This window comes from Rhipicephalus sanguineus, chromosome 1 (genome assembly GCF_013339695.2).
Source record: "Rhipicephalus sanguineus isolate Rsan-2018 chromosome 1, BIME_Rsan_1.4, whole genome shotgun sequence".
In the NCBI taxonomy this organism is placed as follows: domain Eukaryota; kingdom Metazoa; phylum Arthropoda; class Arachnida; order Ixodida; family Ixodidae; genus Rhipicephalus; species Rhipicephalus sanguineus.
Window position 1 is genome coordinate 15495834 of NC_051176.1, and position 26212 is coordinate 15522045.

The following is a 26212-nucleotide window of genomic DNA, read 5'->3' on the forward strand; positions in this document are numbered from 1 at the left end:
TTCCTCCGTCATGCGTGCTCGCCCTTCGGTCGGAGCTCGTGCACATGCAGGGCTGGCGGGTGCACTGCGACTGTCTCGCTTGTCGTGACGGGGATGTCAATGTCAGCGTTTCGCTTGGTTCGCGATGCGTGCAATGCACAGAGTGGTGTGCGTAGCACTCGAGCACTGGCAGTTTCTGTGGCAATATGTAACGAATGTTCCAATGCGGATAGCCAGAACTTCAAACACAGTTGGCGTCTCAACACAAAGCTGCGCTCGAATTCGCATGAGGGAGTATCGTAATCATCGGTGACTTTTTGTGCTATGAAGACCTGTGGGTATGCGTCTAGTTTGGTTTGTGTTCCTGATTAATTTTTTTTGAAGCTCAGGTTCACTAATAATGACGCTTGGTAATATTTCTCACGCTGAAGATGTTTAGTACGGTTCGGCTGGCGCTTCTCTGCACAGTAATCTCGTGAGAAGTTTTTCGTCCCTGTGATGATGCTCGATCCGAAGTTGGAGTTGAACTGTTGAGTGTACTATCTATATAACATTGATTTCTTTATTTGCTTCGGGAGCGGAGTACCGGCGAGTACGCAAGATCACTACAGTCAGAAATCGGATCTCCCATGCTCGCGCATTTAACAGTATGGGGGTGTTCATGCAAAGCAGAATTCGCACTGTTGAATGTCATGGTCATTAAAACATTGCTTTTAGGGCGAACACCTTAGATTCCTCATGAAACGCGCGAACTGACTGGAGTCCCGAGGCTTCGGCGCCAACACAAGTGAGGCAAAAAAACCATGTGATGACGTCACCGGGACGTTGTAGATAGCTCAAATTTGTGACGTGTCAACGACGTCATGCTGACGTCGGATTACGTTACGTCATCTGATATTGTCATCACATGACATTGCACAGCCTCTGTGATCGTAACAAGGTGTGGGTTCGAGCTAGTTGGTACTCCATGATCGACACTTCTTGCGCAAAATTTTCTCAGACAACGGACGAAACAGACACGGACGGGCGCAATCCGTGTCTGCGCCCGTCCGTGTCTGTTTCGTCCGTTGTCTGAGAAAATTTTGCGCAAGAAGTGTTGACTCTGTCATCGGCCCACCAATCACGGAGGCAATGCAAGACCTGGGGACGTGCAGAAAGCTTGAAACGCCTCGGATCTTGAAGGTAGTAAAAAATCATGTGATGACTTTACTAGGACGTCACAGATAGCTAGAATTTGTGACGTCACAATGACGTCACAATGACATCAGCTTACGTTACGTCATCTGATAACACCATCAGATGACATCAGCACTTTGCACAGCCTCTGTGATCGGTGGGCCGATCATGAAGGCAGTGCGAACCGTCGAAGTCATGTGATGACGTCATCGCGTGAAGTCACATTATTCGATGTCATCATGACGTCACAAGCATTGGTCGTATGGTGACGTCATTACGTGATGATTTTCCGCATCCCTCGTGTTGACGCCGCGGACACCGGCGGTCAATTTTCGTGTTTGCTGAGGCATCTAAGGTTTTCGCCAGAGCAGGTGCAGGGCCCTTAGAAGGCGAGTGTTAATTGAAAACAATACTTCGTTCTGCTGGTCTGTGATAGCGGACATCCTGTTGGTTTACTTTAGAAAATCATTTTTCTGCTCAACTTCTTCATGCTATATATTTCCTAATCACGAAGTTTCATCGCGCACATGAGGGCCCCTTGCTATAGTAGAAGAGCTTCCTGCACGAGCACAGACATAGTGCACTATACGTGCATGACTAAAAAGCGCAACGCACACTCGCTTAGCACAGAGGCGCGGATTAATTTACATGCGCGAATTAAGCGTGAAATTGGTACCATGTACGCAAGCAGCAACACAGCGGTAAATGACACCATAGGCTGACAGTCACAGAAACACAGACCACATAACTTACAGCACATGCCAGATAACCGCCGCAGCTGACGTGCGGCGGCACTAACCCGCGACATCGAAATAAATCTTCCCCTCACAACTTCACGTACGGTAACATCCCAAGCTCGTGCTCAGAATGTGCTATAAATTATGTATACGCAACACATCACGCTTGACATTTACAGCGTGATCGCTGCAAAATTGCAATCTGCCCAAGCGTTCGAAACGGGAACCATAAAACTCCTTTTTTCAGCGTAACAAAATGATTTTTGAAGTTTGTGCGCCTGAAAGGGCCCCATTGCCCAACAAATAATAAGTCTGTGTTAACGTTACGCTGTTTTACAATAGCAGCAATATTCAAGCGAAATACTCAAGTACGTACCTCGCCCAACACTGAGCAGTCGGTCGTGGTCCATTTGCTGCGTCTGATGTTTCTAATCCAAGGGCGTCGTCGCTTCTTTTCCTTGGGAAGCCTAAAAAGGCGGAAACCCTGCGCGCTGCTGTTTGAGCAGCCAACCGCGCAAAAACAGCCCATCGCACGCGACAAATATGCGAGGAGCAGTTGCCATGAATACGCGAGCGAGACCGTCGCGGCTCCGCCAGAGAGAGGGTTTAAGAGGGCGGCGCTGGGGCGGAGCGCGGAGAGATGAAAGAATCGGCAAACTCTCCTGAAGGGTATATATGCCTCTGTGGAATCTCGAACTGCAACCTTTAGGTTCACTTGCGTAATAAAAACACCGGAGTTAATGAGTAACCTGGTAATAAATATAAAATGGAACAACAACGTTCATTTATGCTCGCAGGTAGTACAGCTCCCAAACATTAGGATCGCTGCGGTCACAGGACAGAAAAATCGCGAAGTTTCATCCCCTGGTACAGTCACCGATGTTTCTCGGTGCCCGATAGTGCATCAACGTTTCTCGGTGCCCGCGCCCATCAATACGAGCGAGCTACTTTCGTTTCTACAAAGCGATGCGCACTTGAAAGCGGTCTCAATCAGCAGTTCACGCCGCACGCACAGCCAAGCAGATAGCTACAGATGACTATGATAAGGTCGTCGGCGATAAGTCATAAAATGGCACGGTCATCGTCGGCCGCCACCTCGCCTTCTTTTAGATGCGAAGTATCTTAAGGCGGAGCTCAATCCGGTGGCGGTGGTGGTGGTGGTGGTGATGTGCGGCGTGACCACCCTTACTGCGCATACGCATACCCTCTCCACACACCTCCTCTCCACTCACCCTCTCCCCTTCCCCTCTCCACTTTCCCTCTCCCATACCCCTCTCCCCTCCCCCTTTCCACTCTTCCTCTGAAACGCGGGCTAGACATGCCGAAATTCTCTCCTGCGCAACGCCGCGATGAGCTCGAGCGCATGCGCGTCCCCTCCCCTTCTCCCTCCTCTCCTGCACTGCCCCCCTCTCGCCCGCCTGTCGACCGCGTTCCCCGCTCGCCCTGTGAGAATTAACTGCCAGGTTAGATGGAAGATACGACGCGCGTAGCGTCCCTCTTCGCGTTCCACGACGCGAGGTCGGTAGCATGCCCAACGAACGCCAACGGAACGCGATCGTGCAAGTGCTCCGGCTTCGCATCGCCTCATGGTCCCCTTTAGCGGGAGATGGTGTAATTTTTTTTCTGATGCTTATCCGTGAGGGCATCGCCGCAATCGTGCGGAAGTCGTAATCATTGAGCGAGCGATATCTGTCGTTGCCGAGAAGACAGAATACATTTTGCGGCACATCGTGGCTTCCACGAGTTGAGGGGTGCAGTGCACTTTTATGCGACGAAAAGTTATCGCTTCTTGCATCCCAATGCATTGTTTTGGTTCAACCTAGACGGTAGTAGCTGCAGAGAACGGCGTCAGCAAGCGTTGCCATATGAATGCCATTCAGCCACTGAAGAAAGGCCTCAAAAGTGAGTGCGTCCGCAATCTTCGTCGCAAGTAAACTGCAACGGGGCGCGCGCCTCTCATGCTTTAGAAGGCCTGTTTTAACTTTTTTTTTTTTTGCTTTGTATGCGCCATATTTTTACCGTACCGTGTCTGCAGTGTTCGTTGTAAAAGTAGGAGGCTTTGAAAAATGTTCACTGTATGTGGACACAGTTTCAATAGGTAACATAGGAAAATCGTAAGTGCACTGAAATATGGTCATTATAACCGATAGATCGTTATAAGTGGGTCTGACTGTATCAAGGGTGTCTCCCACTGCCACTTCGTTACATAGAGGTCGCAAATACATGTGCTTCTATGTAGTAACGGCGGGGAATAGAAAAATTTTGTAATATTTAGGAATTCGTTGTATGGAGGTTCATTATAGGCAGGTTTAACTGTATTGCACATACCTCTAAATTGGCTCTAGCAACACTCAGCTGCCTGAGGCCTGTCCTTGTTTCCCACTGTGTCGACCCATACTGCCGAACACTCATGAAAGGTTTTTTCATATACTCACTGTATTTCATAATACTCTCATGAAGCCAAGGTGAAACGAGTGCAGCACATGACCGACTCATCTTCACCTCTACAGATCATCTACCTCATCCGTATGCATCAGCAAAATGGCTTCACGTCTGTCGTCGTAGCCCGAGCTTACCTTGAATGATGTGGTTCCTCATATTATGTTAAACCCAGTATTGTTAAAGGTTGATTTGCCTTTAATGGTTTATCTAGAAAAGTGCCTATCACTTTCTATTGTCCACTAGGCTCACACTACGCAACCCTCTGAGCAGTGGTTCAATAAGCCTTAGATTCGCCACAGAAATTGAATCCCCACACAGCCAAAAATGTGTGAGTGGTAACAGCCACCACCGTAGCACAATTGGAGGTAATGCGGACGTCGTACACTCTGCTCCCACTAGTGTTTGCTCATTACTTTGAACACCGCAATTAAAAACACCTTCGACTATGCCATCTTTTGCACCATGAAATTTATATGGCTCTCTAACGAAATTCGGGCCCTTCTCCTTTTCGCAAGTGATTACCAAGAGGTTCAACAATAATTCAGCATGCAGCACATAGCAGCCGAATGGTAAGCTGTTAAAGTGCTTGTACAATTTATGCAATAAGTGAACCTCATATTTTAAGAACTTAAAAGACAACAATTAGTGCATACCACTGCACTCTTTTGCTCAAATTTCACATCAACACAGGATCTTTTTACCCACATCGTTATTACCGTAAAAAGCTTGCCTAGGACGTCTAGACCATTTAGTTGTTGAACATGTCACAATTACTGCAAATAATCGAGCCGTTACTGCCTCAAATGTACTGGTCTAAACTAGCCAGTGAGAACGAAGGTGGCTGACAAAGTAGCCTCTTGTCGAGGGCATGCTCTCACTGACCCCTTTGTAGCGCAGTTCCTTTGTAATTTGGTCGTAGTGGCTGCTGTCCAGCAGGTAGGCAACCAGCTCACGGTAGGCGTGCAGGGCATCCTTCGGGTCCTGCACCCAAGCATGACGAGTCCTTTGTAAATAAAAAGGCCGTGCCTCTCATGAATCCTTCTTCCATGTGGCAATATGCTGCCAACGAGAAATCAGGCAGGCTTTTTGTCCACAGATTGACAATCAGCAAACAGCCACATGTTTTGCCAATTAACACGTTCAAATTGTGGATTATCCGAGTCCATGAAGGGAGTTTCACAAACTGGTGTGACTCGAGCTCTGAAGTGGGCATTGTATCATGTAAACACAGGCTGCACAGGGCTCGTGCAGGGTGTTGTACTTTCACAAGGAGAGGCTTCCATCACGGTTGGGAAAGGTGGCTGGATACAAACTTGGCACTCTCTAATGAAGGTTCCCTAGCACCAGGAAAGAAAGCCTCACCCAACAGCAGGACCTTTCCTAGCACTAGTAAAAGCCCCACAAAAAGTCACAGCTGCACACAAGCTCTCTAGCCAGGAATGCTCTAGCTGTCATCCTCAATGCAAGACAAATGCCCCTCTTGGCAATCCCCAACTAGCCCTGTTGGGTTCAGGGTGGCTAAACACAATGTGGCCCACGTGGTTTGGAAAAGCCGAGAAATTTTAATGCACACTTTGTAGTGACATGTTTTTGTTTTTACGTGATCCAGCTGTCTAAATATCGAAGCAAGGGACACGGTGGTGCTGCCAGCCTTTCGACAACCAGTGAACTCTGTTCTTTGGCTGCTTTAGAACATGCTTTGGCGAGTAAGCCAGCATTTACTGCAGTTACACCTGTCAGTAAAACTACTCCTCTAAAACTTCATGCAGTAAAAATTATCTGCATCAGTGGTTCACTATTCGTTTTCTCGGATAGTACGGCTTTTGCTGTGTCTTTTCGTTTCTTTTTTTTCAAAATGTATAATGAGGTTCTACTGTAATAGTCATGGTATTCTGTCAGCCCCATTTTGTTTCTCAAAAGTTTGTCACATGACAAGTGTACCAAGCTAAATGTTCCCTTGATGGCATGAAATAAATGTTCAGATTAGTGGGACCAGAGAGTGAGTGCAAAATGCCTCGTTTTCCGAGACAACCTTTCAGTGTAGCTGGCTGCTAGCCAAACCGTTAAAATCTTGGCCAGAATAACTGTGACATAGTCCAGCGCGAGAGAATAGTGCATGCAGCTGCATTTCTTGATTCAAAGCTACACACAGTATTAATGAGAACTAACAGACAACAATGCCAAGGAAAGGATAGGGGGTGTTATTTGTAGTAATTAGAATATAAATGTGAAGAAAGCAAAGTGGATGAAAAGATAACTTGCCGCTGGCAGAGACCGAACCTGCAACCTTTGAATAACGTGTCCGATGCTCTACCACTGAGCTACGGCGGTCATCCTCCCGTCCACTTTATGGGGTGTATATGTGCATTTAAACCTAGGAGTGTTAGTCACTACTGCTAGTAGCCATGATGGCGAGTGTGGAACACTCTTTTTCTGCCTGCTGCCGTCACATAGCATGCGACCTTTTCTTACGAGCTGGCAGCTGATCAATAATCCCTCGCGTACTACCTGAAGGCATCAAGTCTGCCAGAACGAGACCCTCGCTATGAATGAAGGAAAGAAGATGACTTTTAAGGGCTCGTTTTTAGCAAAGAAAAACGAGCCCTTAAAAGTCACCTTTCGTTCATTCATAGCGAGGGTCTCGTTCTGGCAGACTTGATGCCTTCAGGTAGTACGCGACGGATTATTGATCAGCTGTCAGCTCGTAAAAAAAGGTCACGTGCTACGTGACACCAACAGGCACAAAAAAGAATGTTCCACACTCGCCGCCATAGCTGCGATTGGCGCTAACTAACACTCCTAGGTTTAAATGCACATATACACCCCATAAAGTGGACGGGAGGATGACCGCCACCGTAGCTCAGTGGTAGAACATCGGACGCGTTATTTGAAGGTCGCAGGTTCGGTCCCTGCCGGCAGCAAGTTATCTTTTCGTCCACTTTGCTTTCTTCACATTTATATCATAACCATTATAAATAACACCCCCTATACTTTCCTTGGCATTACTGTCTCATTAATATTGTCTAGCAAAGAAAAACGAGCCCTTAAAGGTCATCTTCTTTCCTTGATTCAAAGCTTTAAGAAAAGTTGATGCCTGGATCTGGCAACCACAGTTGCATCACCTGTTGTTTACATGCCATTTGCTGCCAGGCTAGTCTACTCCAAAGTATAACATTTTTTTTAACAGGCTCAGCCTGCGAAACATTTTGCAATGCTTCTACTGTTTCACTACACTTCAATTTCAAGATGGTGGCAATCATTTGTTTGGTAAGAATAGCATGAGTCCATTACAAATGTTCTCCACAGTTAAACAGTGGCACAAAATTAGTTAAATCACCTCACATGGTTTGAATTTTCAACCCCGTTAATAGAATGGTTCTTTGCAATGCACTTGCCAGCATTCTAGCCAATACACAACCTCTTTGAGCACTTACTTTTCCAGCACACAGCATGAAGCCACCGAGAACGTGATTGGCTGCTTCTATGAGCCACTGGAGAACATCTGGCTGATTGGTAAGGCGCTGTGCAGAAAGAGGACATTCCACTCAGCTGCTGCATTACTACCAAGAAAAGCTTGCTAGATGAAACCCACGAAAGTGGCAAGAATTGTTGACAGCTTGCCTAAGCTCTGTTCCGAAATGGCTTTGCAGCTTCACAAATATGTAATTTAAATTCTGCATTGCAGATGCAACAACATTTAGGAAAGTTTAATAGCTTAATTAAGAATTTGGAAACAAAGCATAAGAATAACGCTCACGCTGAAGCCACAGGCCCTTGTTACCATGGCACCCAATGCCATAATAATGTTTCCAGAGGGTTTCCATAGACCAAGAAGCAATACAACATGAATGCATTCCATTCCTAAAGGAATGTGGCTGCCAGAGTGGGAACCTGTGATACAATAATAATAATATTATCTGGGGTTTAACGTCCCAAAACCACGATATGATTATGAGAGACGCCGTAGTGGAGGGCTCCGGAAATTTCTACCACGTGGGGTTCTTCAACGTGCACCTCAATCCAAGTACACAGGCCTCAAACATCTTCGCCTCCATCGAAAATGCAGCCGCCACGGCCGGGATTCGATCCCGCGACCTTCGGGTCAGCAGTCGAGCGCCATAACCACTAGACCACCGTGGCGGGGTACCTGTGAGAGAAAAGTCAGTCTGCCTAAAAAGTTTCAACACACTTGTGGGGCTTCTATACGTAACAGGTATGATGCAGAAGGAGGCAGTTGTGGAACACAAGTGTGTTTACGCTGCGCTGAACCACCAAAGTGGACCATGCAAAACAAAAGCTTGCTGCTACAGAGGGTTTCTTGGTCATCAATTCTTGAGCTTGACATGCCAAAACCATATGATATGATTGTGAAGTATGCCACAGTGGAGAGCTGCAGAAATTTAGAACCCCTGGGGTTCTTTAGGATTTTCGCCTCCACTGAAAATGCAACCACCACGGCTGGGATTGAACCCGCATCTTTCGAGCCAGCAGCCAAGCACCACAGCTGCTGTAACATAACATTAAAAATGCAGTCTGAGCTGTAAGGTGCATGTCCCTTTCTGCCTGTTACACACAACACAATGAAGTCAACTAGGCTTGTGCGAATAGTACATTTTATGTTCGAAGCAAATAGTGATCTGGTCGAATAATTTCGAATCGAATTCGAATATTAGATATCACATATTGTAAAGAAAAATGAGCATATTTGTCATGACCCAAATAACCTGCACAATGTCTTTTGAAGTTGAAACAAGGCATGTGCAAATGTTACTCTTTTTGGTTCAAAGGAAGTGGAAGCAACTTTGAATAGTAGCAGGATTTGACTTTCGGTGGAATGCAAGTGATAGCCTGTAAGACATGTTACGTTTTAAAATTTACTTTACTTAGAGCATATAACCCATTATAACGAGCTCTTAAACCAGTGATGCTACCGAGGACTTCTGATTTGGAGCAATTTTTGGAGCAGCAAAAGTTCCATTTGGAAGCACTTTGGAGCAGCAAAAATTTCTATCTTGGAGCACTTTGGAGCAGATAATTTTACATCCTGGAATGCACTAGAGAAGCAAACTGCATTAACATTCAAGCACCTGAATAATTCTTCTGGGGCTCTCATGAAGAGCTAGAAATATTTCGATTCACTGCAGACATGACTCAATAGCGCAATAAAAACCACAGACAAGGTAGAGACGACAGATAGGACGGAGCGCAAACTTCAACTGAGCATTAATTCACAGAAAAACATGAAAATGCAAGCTGCGCAGGAGGATGCGCAACACGCAAAATATCACTCAAGCACGCCCCCCAAAACATCACTAACTTTAACACTTCCCATGCTTACGCAACCCACACGTGCCACACCTAGCCAAACAGTCACGTGCGCAGATTTCTTTCTAAGCAGTATATGCATTCTTTACTGCTGAGAGCCAGTGACAGTGCACTCACACACCGATCACCCGCTTTTCTGATGCAAAAAGCCTCGAAAATTTCTCTGTCTGCTTGCCCTCTCAACCGCCTGAGCACACAGGTGCAGTTAAACTGCGCAGTACACATACATCTTCGGCAATGGTCCACGAGATGTCCAGCAGCCACGACAGCACTGACAGCTGCACGGTGCTCCCTCAAACGGTCAGAACTTTGGCGCCCAGACCGCCACTTCCAGCTTTGCCGCCGTGTCCTCACCGAGTCTCAAGTGACTGGACGCCGCAACTGGGAAGCCGTGTTCCGGAGGAGAACCCGTGAGGCTGCCAACTTTTCCAACTTTCTCTGGCAAAAGTGTGTTCCGTCACTGAATGCTTGGAAAAAATGCAACAGGAAAGCCGCTGCAGCTGCTGCGCCCGTAACCACTTCTGAGTGCTCCGTTCCTACCAAAGATCACAATGTGTTAAAATGCGGGCCAAAATTTAGCAATGAGCCTAATGTCACGCCAGTATCTTTGATAGGCCTTGTAAGGAGCATTGCTTGCTGTGCTTGTGATGACGAACAGAATGGATGTATATCGGAGGGTGTGGATTGCTTGCCCTCAAAGTGTCGCTATGATCGGGTGCCTGAAAATGCGTTGAGGAATTCGGTTCAATACCTAAAAGCAAATGACCTTGCCTTGCTTGTCTCGGACAAGGAAGGCGGATTTGTAGTGCTACCCAATTCTGTATATCGTGAAAAAGCAAGAGCAGCAGTAGATAAGAACTTCGTTCTTTCCAAATGCCCTTCAGCACAGCTGAAGAAGAAAGCCTTAGCGTTGTGCAAGGACATGGATCTTGAAAGACTTAGAGAGTGCCTATCTGTGACAAAAAATGACAAGCTAAAGGAACTGTCTACCGCTCTGAAAAATTTTTTTGATTGTGGTAAGAAAGAAAAGATCGTTCGTCACATCGGTGGCAACGAGCATGCTTTTGTCCCATAAAAAAGGAATTGTATTTTTAATTTACTGTTGAAAATCATGAAAGGATGACCGCTAGCGCCACCCAACAGCGATGTGGTTCAATCTACTGGTAGAACAAGAAATCCTCGCATGTCGACTCATTTTGCTTAAAAAGAAACATGTATAGGTTGACATTGTATCTTACACCCTTGAGGCCGCTTTCGGTTGAGTCAGAGAGTAATCTTTTTCCTCTTTTTTTTTTCTCACGCGTCCAGAAAGGTGCCCGTGGCGCTGCTTGCGGCACCGCCTTCGATTTCATCTGCTTCAACTCATGCGCTATGCCATGCGGGCCTCCGCGCTGGTCGTACCGTGCCGCTGTATTGTTGTTAGGATGTCTCACATGCGCTGAGCTGTGAAGGCGTGCATTTATCGTCTCTTTTTGATGAATCAACTTGGCTTGGATTGTGGCAGCAGTGCTAAAATAAACGCATAGACTGTGATTACAGCAAAACAAGTGCTCTGTAATCTTGTAATAAGGCTTCACTTAACTGCTAGCGCACTGAAAACGACTGTTACATTCATTACATTAGTGTTCAGCGGAAATAAAGTAATCCTATAGAAATCACATGTGCTTTCAGTTTTAATTTTTACCGGCACTACAGTCATCATCGCACCCAACCAGTGTTGTGGGCATGTTTCACACCAACAGAGGAAGACCGAACGCAGATCGAAAAATTCTGTTTTAAAAATTTCTACGCACTTTCCACAGAAACTGCTGCAAGGTTTGGCACTTCAGACTGTATGCTTTCGATTGCAGTACAAAACAGAAAAGCAATGAAGGACGGTAGACAGTCCCTTCAAGCCTCTTCTCTGCGAAGACACACAAAGAAGGGATGCCACTAAGGTCGATTGTGATGGAAAAGGACTGTTGGCAGGGTGAGCTTCTGAAGTTCCTTCAAAAGCAACTCAATGTTTTGGATACTGATGATCCCTTTCTTGCACCTAATTCAAATTCGGTCACCCAGTATATGTCAGAGCATGAAAAAATGGGGGAGTGTGTCTTTGCCTTTTCGGTAAATGTAGAAGATCTATTCTAATCTATTCCACAGGATGAACTATTAATTGTGGTTAGAAATCCCATAGAAGATTTTGGTCCTGTTGCCTTTCAGAACATTTCGGGGATTTCCATTGACAATATTCTGGAATTGCTCAGATTTTACCTATCATCTACACTTGTTCATTTTAACGGTGATGCATTCATTCAAAGGGACAGTGTTTGTATCGGCTCACACATCATGCCAATTTTAAGTGATTTGTTTTTATCCAATTTTGACAAGAAAGTGAACGCGTGTGTTGACAAGACTTGTGCTGCAAATTTTTTTAGATATGTCGATGATTTCCTGATTTTTATGAAAGGCGTGGCTAATGATGCAAAGGATGTTGCTGTGAATAGTGTTCTGGAAGCTTTCAAGCAAATTCATGCGGGCTAAGTTTCACACATGAGATACCAGTGTCGCGCGACCCTTGGTGACGTGCTAAAACACCAGTGCGGTGGGGGACTCTATTCATGCTACTGGGTGGAGCTGGGTCCCTACCATGCCTCTTTGCTACCACCAATCCGGCGTGGCCATGCCGGTCATGTGACCCATGCCTCGCTGGCCGATAGCCTTCTTCCCCCTCCTTAAAACCACCTGCAATAAACGCGGAAGAGCAGTCTCCCGTCAGTCACGCCGAAGCTTGGCCTACGCGTCATCACTTTATGTGCCCTCCCGTCGCTCGGCCTCTCCGCCGGCCCGACGCGGGTTACGCTGCGCTCCTGCCCTACACAACACATGGCAACGAGGTACTGAACCCGGTTCCACAGGCGACGCCAGGAAGAGCACGACGCACGTGACATTACGCTACGAGTCAGTTTCTGCTGCGCATCGGTGCTTTGGCTTCCTGCATGCTACCATGGCGTCGGCCTGAAATTCCTTTATCGCTGCTCCGGCTACTGAACGACACCACTTCAATTCGGCTAAGGCCTCCTGCTACCTGCACGCATGGCTGCCCTCTTTGCGAACCTCCCTCCGTTCCTCAACGTTCCCGGCAAGTCGCCCATTCCATGGCACTTACTGAGAAAAATTTTCCAGGTTCACCTGAAGGCAGTCGGTGGAGGTGGCTGGGAAGATAAGCGACGTGTGTCAGCGCTCCTCTGCGCGCTCGGCATCAAGGGACAACACAAATACTTCGCAGCGCAGGAGCAGCTCGAAGCACAAGGCGTCCCAAATGCTACGCACACGGCCACTACATCGAACGCGTCGGACTCGGGCATCGTGCTGAATACAGAAGCGGCCACGACGGAGTACGACACGTTGCTACTATTCCTGGCCGGGCTTTTCGCCGAGACACCGAACGTACTAGCCGAGCGGCACCTGTTCACGGGCCGCAAACAACTGCCCGGCGAAACGTTTCGCGACTTCATCACCGCGCTCAAACAAAAGGCCCTGTGATGCAAGTTCGGAGCTGCCTACGACGACAGAATGCGTGACCAGATAATTCATGGGGTCGCTAACGCACATGTACGGGCCAAACTTCTGTCCTACGGGGAAGCCCTTACGCTGCAAAAGGCTGAAGAAGTTGGACGCGACCTGGAGGCGCTCAACAAAGCCAACGCGGCGTTCGGAGAAAATGAGCGGCTACTTGGCTCGCACTCCGGTTACGGCGGCAGCATCCAGTGCGTCGCAGCGGCTCAAAATGGCGGGTCGGCTGCATCGCTTGCCCCGCATGTGACTCAACATAGCGGCGGCTTCCCCCCCAAGTCGGGCGGCCGCATCCAAGATGGCTGTGCGGGCTCAACGGCGGGTGTACAAGACTGCGTTCGCTGCCAGCAAGTGCAACAGCTTGTGCCCAAGCCTCAAGTCGGCCCCTGTTTTCGCTGCGGCAAGTTAGGGCATTTGGCGACGTCAAGAAATTGTCCGCCCAAAAAGAAAACTTGCCAATTTTGCCGTATCAAAGGGCATTTCGCGGCAGTCTGCCGTAAGCGACGACCATCGGTACAGGAAGTCAGTGATGCTACCGAGGACTTCTGATTTGGAGCAATTTTTGGAGCAGCAAAATTTCCGTTTTGGAGCACTTTGGAGCAGCAAAATTTTCATCTTGGAGCACTTTGGAGCAGATAATTTTGCATCTGGGAGCACTCTGGAGCAGCGAATTTTACATCCTGGAGTGCACTACAGAAGCATATTGCATTAACATTCAAGCACCTGAATATTATTATAGGGCTCTTATGAAGGCTAGAAATATTTCTATTCATTGCAAATCTCATGAAAAAAATCATCTCAGAAGCATAGGCGTGCGCACAGGGGGGGCAGGGGGCCGGCCGCCCCCCCTAATCACCTAAGAGGGGGTAGGGGCGCAGAATCTGCCCCGTACATTGACCCTTCTAGTCACCTAAGAGGGGGGGGGGGGACACAAAATCTGCCCCATACATTGACTTAGTAGGGAGGGGCACTGCGATGAACCTTCGCCCCCCTTCCCCCCCCTCCCCCCCCGATGGGGAACCCTGCGCACACCTATGCTCAGGAGAACTCCATATTTCACTCGCTAATGAAAAATTAAGGGCTCATGCAGTTTAGTGTTCTGGATTAACCTCTTCGGCGATTATTTTCGACACTAGCAAATAAACAGAATACCGGGTCAAGAAAATTGCACTTTACGAAATAACACTCTAAATACATTTATGTGGTTATCAGCAGACATGGTAGACAAACGCCGTGATGTACAGCAGTGCTCAATGCCAAAGAGCCACACTGTCCCTGATGCATTCCCCTAAGACAACCCCAAGGCGAAAGCCAGGTTCTTTTTCTTCTCGATCGACGGGTTGATCCTCCCGCTCCCTCTCTGCAAGCTTTCTACACCTCACCTGGTTTTGCGCTAGCTCCATGATCGGCACATCGATCACGGAAGCAGTGTAAAGTGACGATGACATGTGATGGCGTCATCACGTGACATCACGATATATGACGCCATGATGACGTCACAAGTTTTAACGATCTATGACGTGTGATCACGCCATCACATGATGATTGTTTTTAGCATCAATCGATTGACGCCGCCGACGGTCAATTTTCGTGTTTGATAAATCATCTAAGGCTTTCGCATTAATATTGCGTATTGAACGTTAACAGCCTAGCCTTCATACCAAACTGTCCTCCACCATGTCACCCTCTGTGCATTCACGAAACTTCGCTTATCATCCACTTCACAGAGTGAAATGGCTCCTCAACTTTTTAAAAATTTTTTGTTTTGATATACTCGCCGACAACTTTTCTTGGCAATGCAGCAAAGGCTGCGGGGGCAGAGCTACTGCACATGTACTGCTCTGCGAAGTAGTCCGGTTCGGCGCGCTTTTCGAACTTAGTTTTGGTTTGTGAACCTTCCCTATCTCTTGTGACGGCCGTTTGATTATTCGAGCGGCCGTCACAGACTTAGACAGCCATTTGTTAGTGAAATTCGTCGCAAGCTTATTCGGCGAGTCATCGGAAAAGCTGGAGGGTGACGATCGCTCACCTGAAGACGAAGATGCCATTTTGACTGTGAGGTGCACGTAAAAGGTGCAACGTTTTCACGCGCCCAAAAACGCGAAATGCAACTCCATAAAGTAAAACAAATATAAATATCTTCCTGGTGCCTGCTGACCCTCTTTTCAAAGAGCGTCCCGTAGAAAATAAAGTAATGTTGTTGTTTTTTATCTCACGCAGAAAACACAAACGCGATTGTGGGATTATATTCTTCAGCGGCAGCACACGCGTAGTTTGGCTCTCTAGCCTTCCCTTCATTGCGAAGAAAAGTTGTCTGCGAGTATAGCAATTATATGGTCACTCTCGGCGGATTTTTGCCGTCGCCGTAATTTTCCGTATAAAGTCCAAATTAATAACATCACCACGCGCATTCTAGCCGCGGGTAAAAGCTCGCGAGCGCTGGCGACGAACGCGGCTGAAGCGGAGATTAAACTAGCCAGCCGTCTGTCTCCGTCACACGGACAGCGCATGAGATAACATCTTCCCGCGTGCGGGCCTGCCGTCGACTGCTCATCAAACAGAGAGGAAACGCCTCACCCGTCTTTCGTAAGGAGCATGAAGGGACGCCAGGGGAGCGGAGGGGGGGGGGGGAACGCATCGTTCGAAGGGCGCAGTCGCTTGCGCGCGCACTATCTCGAGGTATCAGGAGACGGCTCGTAAACTTTTTGTGCTCTCAATGCTTACTTCGCGTTTAGAGAACTCGGAGCAAGAAAACCCTTCGGTTCCTGGAGCGGCCATATTCCCTTAAACCAGCGTTTTGTTGAGGATCCAAAAGAGTTAGAGCGTTACTTCGTTTCACAATAAAATTTTTTGGTATCGCATTGATTGCTTCGCCCTTAAGCGAAACTGAGTTTTCTTTTTAACGGTTAGCTATTGACTCCCGAAAGCGAGGGGCGGACGTGTAACATGGCGTAGCCGCTTCACTGTGGGCCGTCAGCGACGGGCCCGCTACTGACAGCTGCGCATTTGCAGCTGCTCCGACCAGGAGATATGCTTTTACTAATGAGATGACATTAAAAAAAAAAGCAAAAAATTCGAATGAGAACCCTAGCACGTGAGCTCGAAAAAGCAGGGCCTTTTAGGGGGTATTTACCACAGAGTGATTACAAACTCGGACGTCCTGGCGGAAGGAATTACGAAAAAGCTCTTCTGGATGAAGGAACAGAAACTTTATTGTCAAAGCAATGAGATTTGAGTCCGGCGTCTTTTTAGTGGGTCTGGGCACCCACAGTGAACGCGGTTTCGAGACCTTGTCTCGAAGCGGCTTCCTCGGCACGCTGGACGGCCCAGAGTTGTGCTGTCAGGTTCGAGCTGAGCAGTGCGGTCTTCTAGCGCGAGCGGAGGCTGGCGGTGGAAGAAGACGGATGAATCGGCACTATTCGATTTGTCTATTAGGCCCTGACACTCCCACAACATGTAGCTAAGCGTGGCAACCTCGCCACACGAGCTGCGTCTGTTTGTAGTGTAAATATCTGGATACATGGCGTGCACGAGTCTGGGGTTTCTGTACAAATCTGTTTGTAATTGTCTGTAGTGTACCGCTTGCGTCCTGTTTAGCCTATCGTGAGGGGATGGGTATACGCGTCTCTGTAACTGGTAGTGTGTCGTGATATCGTGAAACCTGGTCATACGATCCTCCCACGCCCAGACGTTTGCCGTACCCTGCGGGGGCTCTTCTTCCTCCGGTGATGCTCGGTGAATGAGGCCTCGAGCAACGCGGTGAGCCGCTTCGTTTGGGGTGCTCAGTCCGGTGTGTGCCGGTATCCACAGCAATGAAGATCCATGGATAAAGTATATCTGAGGAAAAGTGTCAACGCGTTTCCACCGTTCGCGTGCTCTTCCATAAACGCAAAGCAAGGAAAATTCAATATTGTCCCATATATCTACTGCAAGCGATCCCATATTTCATTCCGCGATGTCTGGAAACAGAAGTGACAGACATTTTGGTGGCACGCATGTAGTTATTACTGAACATTGCTTTCCTTACGTGCCGTGCGACGCTTGAAACGAGCTATCAGCAGCGTTTCTGGAACAGACGACGTCCGCCGATGAATCGCCGTCGCACTTTCTCGCTACCGATAGGCCTAGACGTCACGAGCCTCTGCGGAGAGCGCGTTTTGCTGTCGAGCTGACTTGCAGGACAGAAGCTGCGTCAGCACCGTGCATGGCATCGTGGCTTACTCGGAACGCACGCGCGAGCGCTATTTATTCAACGGAATAATTCTTGGTCCATGGTTGCGACTTTATTGGCAGCCCCAAGATCGAGCTGCACGTTCTGACGCGCCGGCGGTGCGATTGCCGGTGATAGACGCCCCCAAACCCGAGACTTTGGCGCAGTTTGGCGCAATTTTCGTCGATATTATCAGGCTGGCGCAGTAAATACAATTTGGCGCACTTTGGCGCAGTTGGTGCAGGAGTGGAATCACTGGGAAGTTACCCCCATTCAAGATGCTGACTCCGGCACTGCCACAGTCCTATCCGTGCAAGCTGCGCCGACTAGCCCAAGGGACTTGCGCATCCCTGTCGTCGTCGTCGGACATAGCCACATGGCATTGTTAGTGGACACCGGAGCCACAGCATCGTTGATGACGAAAAGGGACTTCGACGCGCTTTTTGCTTCGAAGCATCAGCCTGCTGCGAGCGTCAGTTACACTTGAAAAATTTTTTGAAGCACCGCATACCAGTCCTGGGTTATTTCCAGATGGACTTGCAGCACCAAGTGCAAGCGCGCCTTTGTCAGCTTCTACGTGACAGCACACGGCACTTCACTGCTGGGGCTCGACGCATCCAGCAGTTGGGACTCCTGATCGACGGCGCAACGTTGACGTGTCGTCTGGCTACACCAGTTTCCTCGCAGCTTCCTGCAGGTGTACCTCCGGGGTTCGAGCGCCTGCCTGGCTGGGCCAAGAGGCGGCAGCACATTGTGCCAGTGTCTGCCAAGCTGCGTTGGCTGCCTCTGGCGCTATGGCAGCAGGGTGCCAGCGAGCTGCGCCGGCTCCAGGACGACGACGGCCGTGGGCGATGGCCGCATTCAAGGCTGCACATCAACTACCAGATGTTGTCTGCGGAGGCCATTCGTGGTGGCCCTGCTGTCCAGTGCGACTGTACATCTGCTGAAGCGCAGCTTCAATTGCCTGCGACCCAGTATCACCCGTTGGGACTTCAGGAGGAAATTCACTCTAAAAAGACAGGGCGTGCAAACAAGGACACAAGAAAAAAGTCAGGACACCACAAACGCAGACTACCAACTGAAGAGACGCACAACGGCTGTAAAGAAAGAAGGCACGAAAACTTATCTGCGTATGCCCATGCAACAGGCGAACCTATCAATCCGGCACGCATGGCGGTCTACGTGGAAGATAACTGTTAAGGCGTTTGATTTCATCTTTATGCAAGTTAATCGACGGTTGGCTCACACATGAGCTACCACTATTCTCGATATGCCATGCTTCAATCATCAGGCGCGTTTCTTCAGAAGGACGTTTTGCTGGGCGAGTTGGTAATATTCCATTATTAAACTTAGCGCAAAATAACACGGACAAAGTGAAGTGGTAACATACACAGCGCAGACTATCAACTGAAATTTATTGAAGAACATTCACACATATATACACAATGAACAAGACACGTGATGAAAGAATAAAAACGAGTTTTAGTGACTAGCACTCAAGTAATCTATTTCGATAGGGTGCAACACTATCGATGGCCTCGCGACACATGCCTCACCACATCTGTAGATACAGAACGCTTCCTCAATTTCTCGCTCCGTCTTCCCGTTAAATCTTGCCAGCACACTTGCTTCCGTCAGCCTGGGCGCGCAGCCGCAGTCCCTACAATGAAGCGAAAGGTTCGAACATGGTGGCCCATTCAAAGAGGCTCTGTGGTCAAATAACCTATTATTTAGGCAGCGCTCTGTCTGCCCGACATAGTTTTTCCCACAGGACAAAGGTATGTTGTACACCACTTTCCTACCACAGTCAACTAACTTTTCTCGGTGCTTGACGTCGCACCCTTTGTTCTCCCGACCTTGCCTCTGTAACTTCTTATGCACCGCCGGGCAAAGCTGGCCAAGCTTCCTTCCACCTGAAAAAACAACATTACACCCATACCTGGCCCCTACTTTTTTCAAACGATGAGACACCCGGTGCAGGTACGGAATACAAACAAGAGGACCGCTGTCGTTTACCGAACGCTTTTTTGACCCTTTCATTTCCTTCTTCATTTTCTGGTAAAGCCTTTCTCCAAGGAAGGCCAAGTGGCGCTCCGGGAACCTCGAATCCCTAAGGCGCTCCACCTGTCTTGCGAAACGCGTTTCTTCATTTCTATGACAGTACAACACTGCGCATTCACTGAATTTTGGCGTGCACTTACAATCTCGACAATGTAAAGATAGATTAGAAGGTGAGCCTCCAGTTAGCAATCTCTTATGTTCCAACAATCTCTGGTTAATGCATCGGCCCGTTTGTCCTACGTAGAAGCGGCCGCAGCTGAAAGGGACCTTATACACCACACTCGTACGGCAATCAGTGAATTTGTTGTTGCGTTTTACGAAACAAATATCGGTCCACTTCTTGTCTTGCGTGAGCCAACCGTCGATTAACTTGCAGTAAACATGAAATCAAATGCCTTAACAGTTCTCTTCCACGTAGACTGCCACGCGTGCCGGATTGATAGGTTCGCCTGTTGCATGGGCATGCGCAGATAAGTTTTCGTGCCTTCTTTCTTTTCAGCCGTTCTGCGTCTCTTCAGTTGTTAGGCGGCGTTTGTGGTGTCCTGACTTTTTTCTTGTGTCCTTGTTTCCACGCCCTGTCTTTTCAGAATGAACACTTACCAACTAGCTCAGCTCTCTGTTATTTCAGGAGGAAAGTCCTCGGTATTCCTCCTCACCTACAGTGAATGCACCAATTTCCAAAACGGGAGAGGGAAGTGATGCGAATGGGTCTTCAAAATCGGCTCACAGCAGCCGCGATCCGCCAAGTTATTCTGGAAGAAATGGGGACAGGTCTTCGAAGTCCGCTCCCGACAGCCACCACACGCAAAGACTTCCTGCAGGGCCTGGGTCACGTCGCCCACAGCGGACGCATAAGCCCCAGCCTACAGCTCTAATGCGCGTGTGAATGTTCAGTGAACAGTGCAAGCTGGCACTTGTGTTAGGTGTCGGTGAACTGAATTTTCTTTTCTGTATCATAGGTTGTGATATGTACTCCTAGGACTGAACTTCTGCGTTATTGCAGGTCTCATCTCAGTCGGAACTCTAATGTGATTTTTTTTAGTGTTTGCTGATGTACAACATAGTTGTATTTCAAGGGTTGTATAAGGATGCAATTCCTCCCAGGGCGGGACGATATTGTCTCGTGCGACCCCTGGTGACATGCTAAAACACCAGTGCAGTGTGGGTCTCTATTCATGCTACTGGGTGGAGCTGGTTCTCTTCCATGCCTCTTTGCTACCACCAATCCGGCATGGCCATGCCGGTCATGTGACCCGTGCCTTGCTGACCAATAGCCTTTTTCCCCTCCTTCAAACCACCTGCAATAAACGCAGAAGAGCAGTCCCCCGTCAGTCTCACCGAAGCTTGGTCTATGTGTCGTCACTTTACGCGCCCTCCCGTCGTTCGGCCTCTCCGCTAGCCCGCCGCGGGTTACGCCACGCTCCTGCCCTACACAACAACGGGTGCTTGCAATTCCTCGATCTCCGCATTAGGTTTATTGAATGTAAACGCTGCTGGGCATATTGCCCCCAAAGTAAGAAACCCATCCTCAACTATAATTCGGCCCACTCGAAGACAGTCAAAAGGGGAATAGCAGTGAATTGCCTTCGAGCCGCCCTGCAGAAAGCCTGTGAGCACCAAGTGGCCTGGAGTGTTATGCACCAGGTTAGTAGACTGCGAAGCGCGGGGTTCCCTGACGGCACCATAGTATTTGTAGCGGAAAGCATCATTTCCGAGATGAAGCATGCTCGACCAAGCACGGGGCTCAGTGAGCAGTGCAGTCAGGTGCGTCATGTACCAGTGCCATACATGCACAAAGTATAGCACCGTCTCATAAAGGCAGCACTGAAGTGCGGCATTTCAGTAGTTTTTACAGCGCCGAAAAAACTCTTCAGGGTGTGCCGCATGGTGAATGCCACGGAGGGTGTTCGCGCCTGTGTAAAAAAGCATGCCACGCACTTCGTAGAATGCTCCGCTGCAGTGGTCTACATGATTCCACTGTCATGCAATAAGCTCTACATTGGTCAGACGGGTCGTTGCTTAAATGACCGTTTCAGGGAACACCGTGCAGCTGTCAGTGCTGTCGGGGCTGCCAGACATCTCGCGGACCATTGCCGAAGATGTATGTGTACAGCGCAGTTTAACTGCGCCTGTGTGCTCAGGCGGTTGAGAGGGCAAGCAGACAGAGAAATTTTCGAGGCTTTTTGCATCAGAAAAGCGGGTGATCGGTGTGCGAGTGCACCGTCACTGGCTCTCAGCAATAAAGAATGCATATACTTAGAAAGAAATCTGCGCACAAAAGTGTTTGGCTAGGTGTGGCACGTGTGGGTTGTGGAAGCATGGGAAGTGTTAAAGTTAGTGACGCTTTGGCGGGCGTGCTTGGGTGATATTTTGCGTGTTGCGCATCCTCCTGCGCAGCTTGTGTTTTCGTGTTTTTCTGTGAATAGATGCTCAGTTGAAGTTTGCGCTCCGTCCTGTCTGTCGTCTCTACCTTGTCTGTGGTTTTTATAGCGCTATTCAGTCATGTCTGCAGTTAATACACACCAACTAGCCCAACTCACATCTTTAATTATTTCGATTCATTGCAAGCCTCATGACAAAAGTATTCTCAGGAAAACTCCATATTTCATTCGATAATGCAAAAATAAGGGCTCATGCAGTTGAGTGTTCTGAATTAACCTCTTCGGTGATTATTTTCGACACTAGCAAATAAACAGAATACCGGATCAATAAAATTGTACTTCATGAAATGACACTCTAAAGACATCCATGTGGTTATCAACAGACGTGGTAGACAAACGCCGTGACGTACAACAGTGCCTCAATGCTAAAGAGTCCCACTGTCCCTAATGCATTTCCCTAAGACGACTGCAAGGCGAAAGCCAGGTTCTTTTTCTTCTCGATCGATGTGTTGATCCTCCTCCTCCCTCTATGAAGCTTTCTGCACATCACCTGGTTTTGCACTACCTCCATGATCGGCGCACCGATCACGGAAGCAGTGTAAAGCGACAATGTCACGTGATGACGTCATCACGTCACATCTGATATATGACGCCATGATGACGTCACAAGTTTTGACGATCTATGACGTCATGATGATGCCATCACGTGATGATTATTTTTTGCATCAATCGAGTGACGCCACCGACGGTCAATTTTCGTGTTTGATGAAGCATCTAAGGCCTTTGCATTAAAGGAGCACTGACACAAAAATATTGCACGTTGTTTTTTTTGTTGCAATAGATAGCTTATGACGCACTTATCACGACTGCAAAGCTCGTTTGCGCGAGTGCGCGACTGTTATTTATTTAGAGATGTTTTTAGAGTGCCCAGTCGCAGTTTCGGTTTCAAAGAGCACCCAGCTAGGCAGCACTATTTCCGGAGGACGGGTAAACACAGCTGGCCACATGACCACGCAAAATTGTGACGTAGACGACGCGCGAGAGCGGGTGCGGCGGGCACCGCACTTACGGTTCGTCTGCTACACCAGTTCGTCTGACGCGGGACGCTTCGAGCTGAATGCTTTTTGATCCGCGTTTTTCACGCTAGAAGTGCGGACGTCGTCCGTGTCGTTGCCAGGCATTGTTCGAGCAGTCAATAGAGCATTTTAGTCTGTCCGGCATTAAAACAGGCGTCACGTCAAACCAAATAGAGTGTCCCCAAGGTGGCACTAGGTCAAGTGGCGCCAGCTATGGAGGATTAGAAACAACTAACAAATGCGTAATCTATGTTTTCCGAGCATTCGGAAGCGCCCATTTCAACTCGTTAACCCTACAGCATCGATTATTTGACTATGGCTCTCAAAAACGGCACCGAATCGGGACGAATACATTGCTGTCGAAGCTTAAGGACATGAATCTAAAGCAAATGGAAGCATCAGCATCAGTTCAGAGCTTACACGCTACAGAGCGCACGGCCGCCACTTGATAGATTCGAAGTGGACGACAACCGCTTTTGGTAGTGCGGCCATATTTTTCGGAGGCGCGAATGCCTCGCCGGAGAAGCTTGCCGTGCACGTTGGACAGCTCTCGCGCGTGCGGCGACAGCCAATGTTCTGCGGCACCACGCCGTTGCGGCAGGCTTGCCGCTAGCGTGAGCGGGCCATAACATCTGCCAAATGACACGACGAGCGAACAGCGGAAGGGAGCACAACCAGCACACGCAAAGCCGCAGGCACGGAGGAAGAAATGGCAGGTAGCGCAAGCGCAAGGGCACAACCAGCAACCAGCCAACACAAACTCGTGACGTAGGTTTGTTTACATATCCGCCGCATTGATGTCGGCGTCGCAAGGTGCTCGCATCTCGCTCAGTTGCGTGGCATGCACTTTAACATTGATTTTAAATATGTTCTAGGCTATATTGGCCCTTGATATTTCGTAGACATTGTGTATGGCTCCACATACATTTATTTCACTCATTATCTCGCCTTCAAAATTTTGTGTCAGTGCTCCTTTAATATTGCGTATTGAACGTTAACAGCCTGGCTGTTAACAACCTGGCCTTACATACCAAACTGTCCTCCACCATGTCATCTCTGTGCCGTGCGCGAAACAGCTTCGCTTATCATCCACTTCGCACAGTGGAATGTCTCCTCAATTTTTAAAATTTTTATTGTGATAGCAATTATAAGGACACTGTCAACAGGTTGTTGCCATCGCTGTTGCCGTAATGTAGAGCACTGCACGGGCCCGGGCCCGGTCCGGCCCACGGGCCGGGCCGGGCAAGGGATTGTTTGATCGGGACCGGGCCGGGCTCGGGCCCGTGACCTTCGGGCTCGGGTCGGGCTCGGGCCTGAGCCAGGCCCGTATTACGCCCGGGTCTCATACGTATCTGTATAATTGCGTGTGTACGTTGTTTGGCTTTGTTTTTGTTGTTTTTTGGGGTTTAACTTCTCGAAGCGACCCAGGCTATATGAGACGCCATCGTTGAGGGCTCCGGGTAATTTAAACCACCTGGAGTGCATTGGCGTGCACAGAAATTGCACAGTACAAGACGTCTACAATTTTGCTCCATCGGTATGCTACACGTAATTTCAAGAAACGCCTAATATAAGTTTCCACCATTATAGTGAGTGAAAGACGTACTCGGGTACCGTGTAAGCAAAGCAACGGTAAACTGCCTATATTAGTACATATAAGATGTGCGCGTTTGTATCTAGGGAAACATTCCAAGTATGAAGTTTGTAGGAGGCTTGCTACATTTACTCAACAGCCCTAGTTCGTATGCAATTGATGTAGACTCAAACGAAAAATGTCTGCCATGTTTGTTTTTTTTTTCACTTTATGGAGGTATTATATTTTGTAGTCGTTCTTTGAAATGCAAAAACAAGGCTGCGTGGATAGCACTGCGTGCGTTCATGAAACAGCCATCTATGACTCCAATTATATTTTATATGGCCCTGCAAATTTTCCGGAAGAGTTTTGCGGGCGTAATTAACCGAAAGTATACACAGTACCAGTGAAAGTTGTGACAATGAAAGAAGTTCCTAAAACAATCTCTAGAAATTATCTTGTGTGCGGCAGGTATCTTCATAATAACCGAAGTTTGGACAGTGCCTCCTTTACGCTCAAGGCATAACTAGCTGAAACGGGCCAGGCCGGGCCGGGCTGGGCCCGAGCCTTTCGGGCCCGGGCCGGGTATGGGCCACATTTAGGAACACCGGGCCGGGCTCGGGCGGGCCGGAGCATGGCGTTTTCGGGCCGGGCTGGGCTCAGGCCGGAAAAATCGGCCCGTGCAGTGCTCTACCGTAATGTTCCGTATAACGTCCAAACTGATAACATCACCCCCCGCATTCTACCCGCGGGTAGAATCCACTCTCAAGCGCTGGTGATGAACGCGGCTGAAGCGGAGATTAAATGAGCCGGCCGTCAACGTCGCATGGAGAGCGCATGCAATATCATCTTCCCGCGTGCGGGCCTGCCGTCGATTGCTCATCAAACAGAGAGGAAACGCCCCACCCGTCTTTCGTAAGGAGCATGAAGGGACGCCAGGGGAGGGGAGGGGCGACTGCATCGCTCGAAGGGTGCAGTCGCTGGTGCGCGCTATCTTGAGGCATCAGGAGATGGCTCGTAAACTTGCTGTGCTCTCAACGCTTACTTCGCGTTTATTTTTTTTTTTCTTTTGGAAGTGCGAAAATTCTTACCGGCGCCAATGGTGCGTTCTCTGTTGATATAGAGGACTTGTTTTATAGCATCCCCCATGGTGAACTGTTTTTAGCTGTCCGTGAACTGATTGATCAGAATGGTCCTGTTTCCTTTCAAAATGCCTATGGGTTGTCCGTTGACGCGTTCCTTGAACTGTTAACTATGTATCTTTCTTCCACGGTCGTGGAATTCAATGGCTCGCAGTTCTTACAGAAAAAAGGAATTTGTATTGGGGCGTGCGTAGCACCGATTCTTTGCCAGATATTTTTAGCCAAGTTTGACAACCTGCTTCAGGGCTCTCTTCATGATTCACGTGTTTGTCATATCTTTAGATATGTTGATGATTTCTTGATCATTTTAAAGCTATCATCTAATGACACCGTCACACTGGCGGCAAAACAAGTTCTGAGTTACTTCCGAGGTTGCTCTAATGCCCTCTCTTTTACTCATGAACTTCCGGTTGACAATTCCATTAGGTTTTTGGATCTTTTGCTTACTTTTAGGAATGATGGACATTTGTGCTGGTGCTTTTCTCCCAGACGCAAGAAATCCTTGTTACCCTACTCGTCCGCGCACTCAAAAATTGTTAAGAGAGGGATCGTGAG

General features: G+C 48.4%; 1 protein-coding gene across 8 annotated transcripts in view; it reads right to left on the reverse strand.

Moving 5' to 3' along the window:
• Positions 1-26212, reverse strand: part of LOC119389576 (mitoguardin) — a 500148-nt gene that overhangs the window by 202840 nt on the left and 271096 nt on the right. For all 8 annotated transcript variants that reach the window (XM_049413597.1, XM_037656926.2, XM_037656941.2 and 5 more), the window contains 2 exons: positions 7769-7855; positions 5217-5315 (listed from right to left, as the gene is read on the reverse strand). In XM_049413597.1, coding sequence (XP_049269554.1) covers positions 5217-5315; positions 7769-7855 — 186 coding nt within the window. The remainder of the gene's footprint in view (positions 1-5216; positions 5316-7768; positions 7856-26212) is intronic.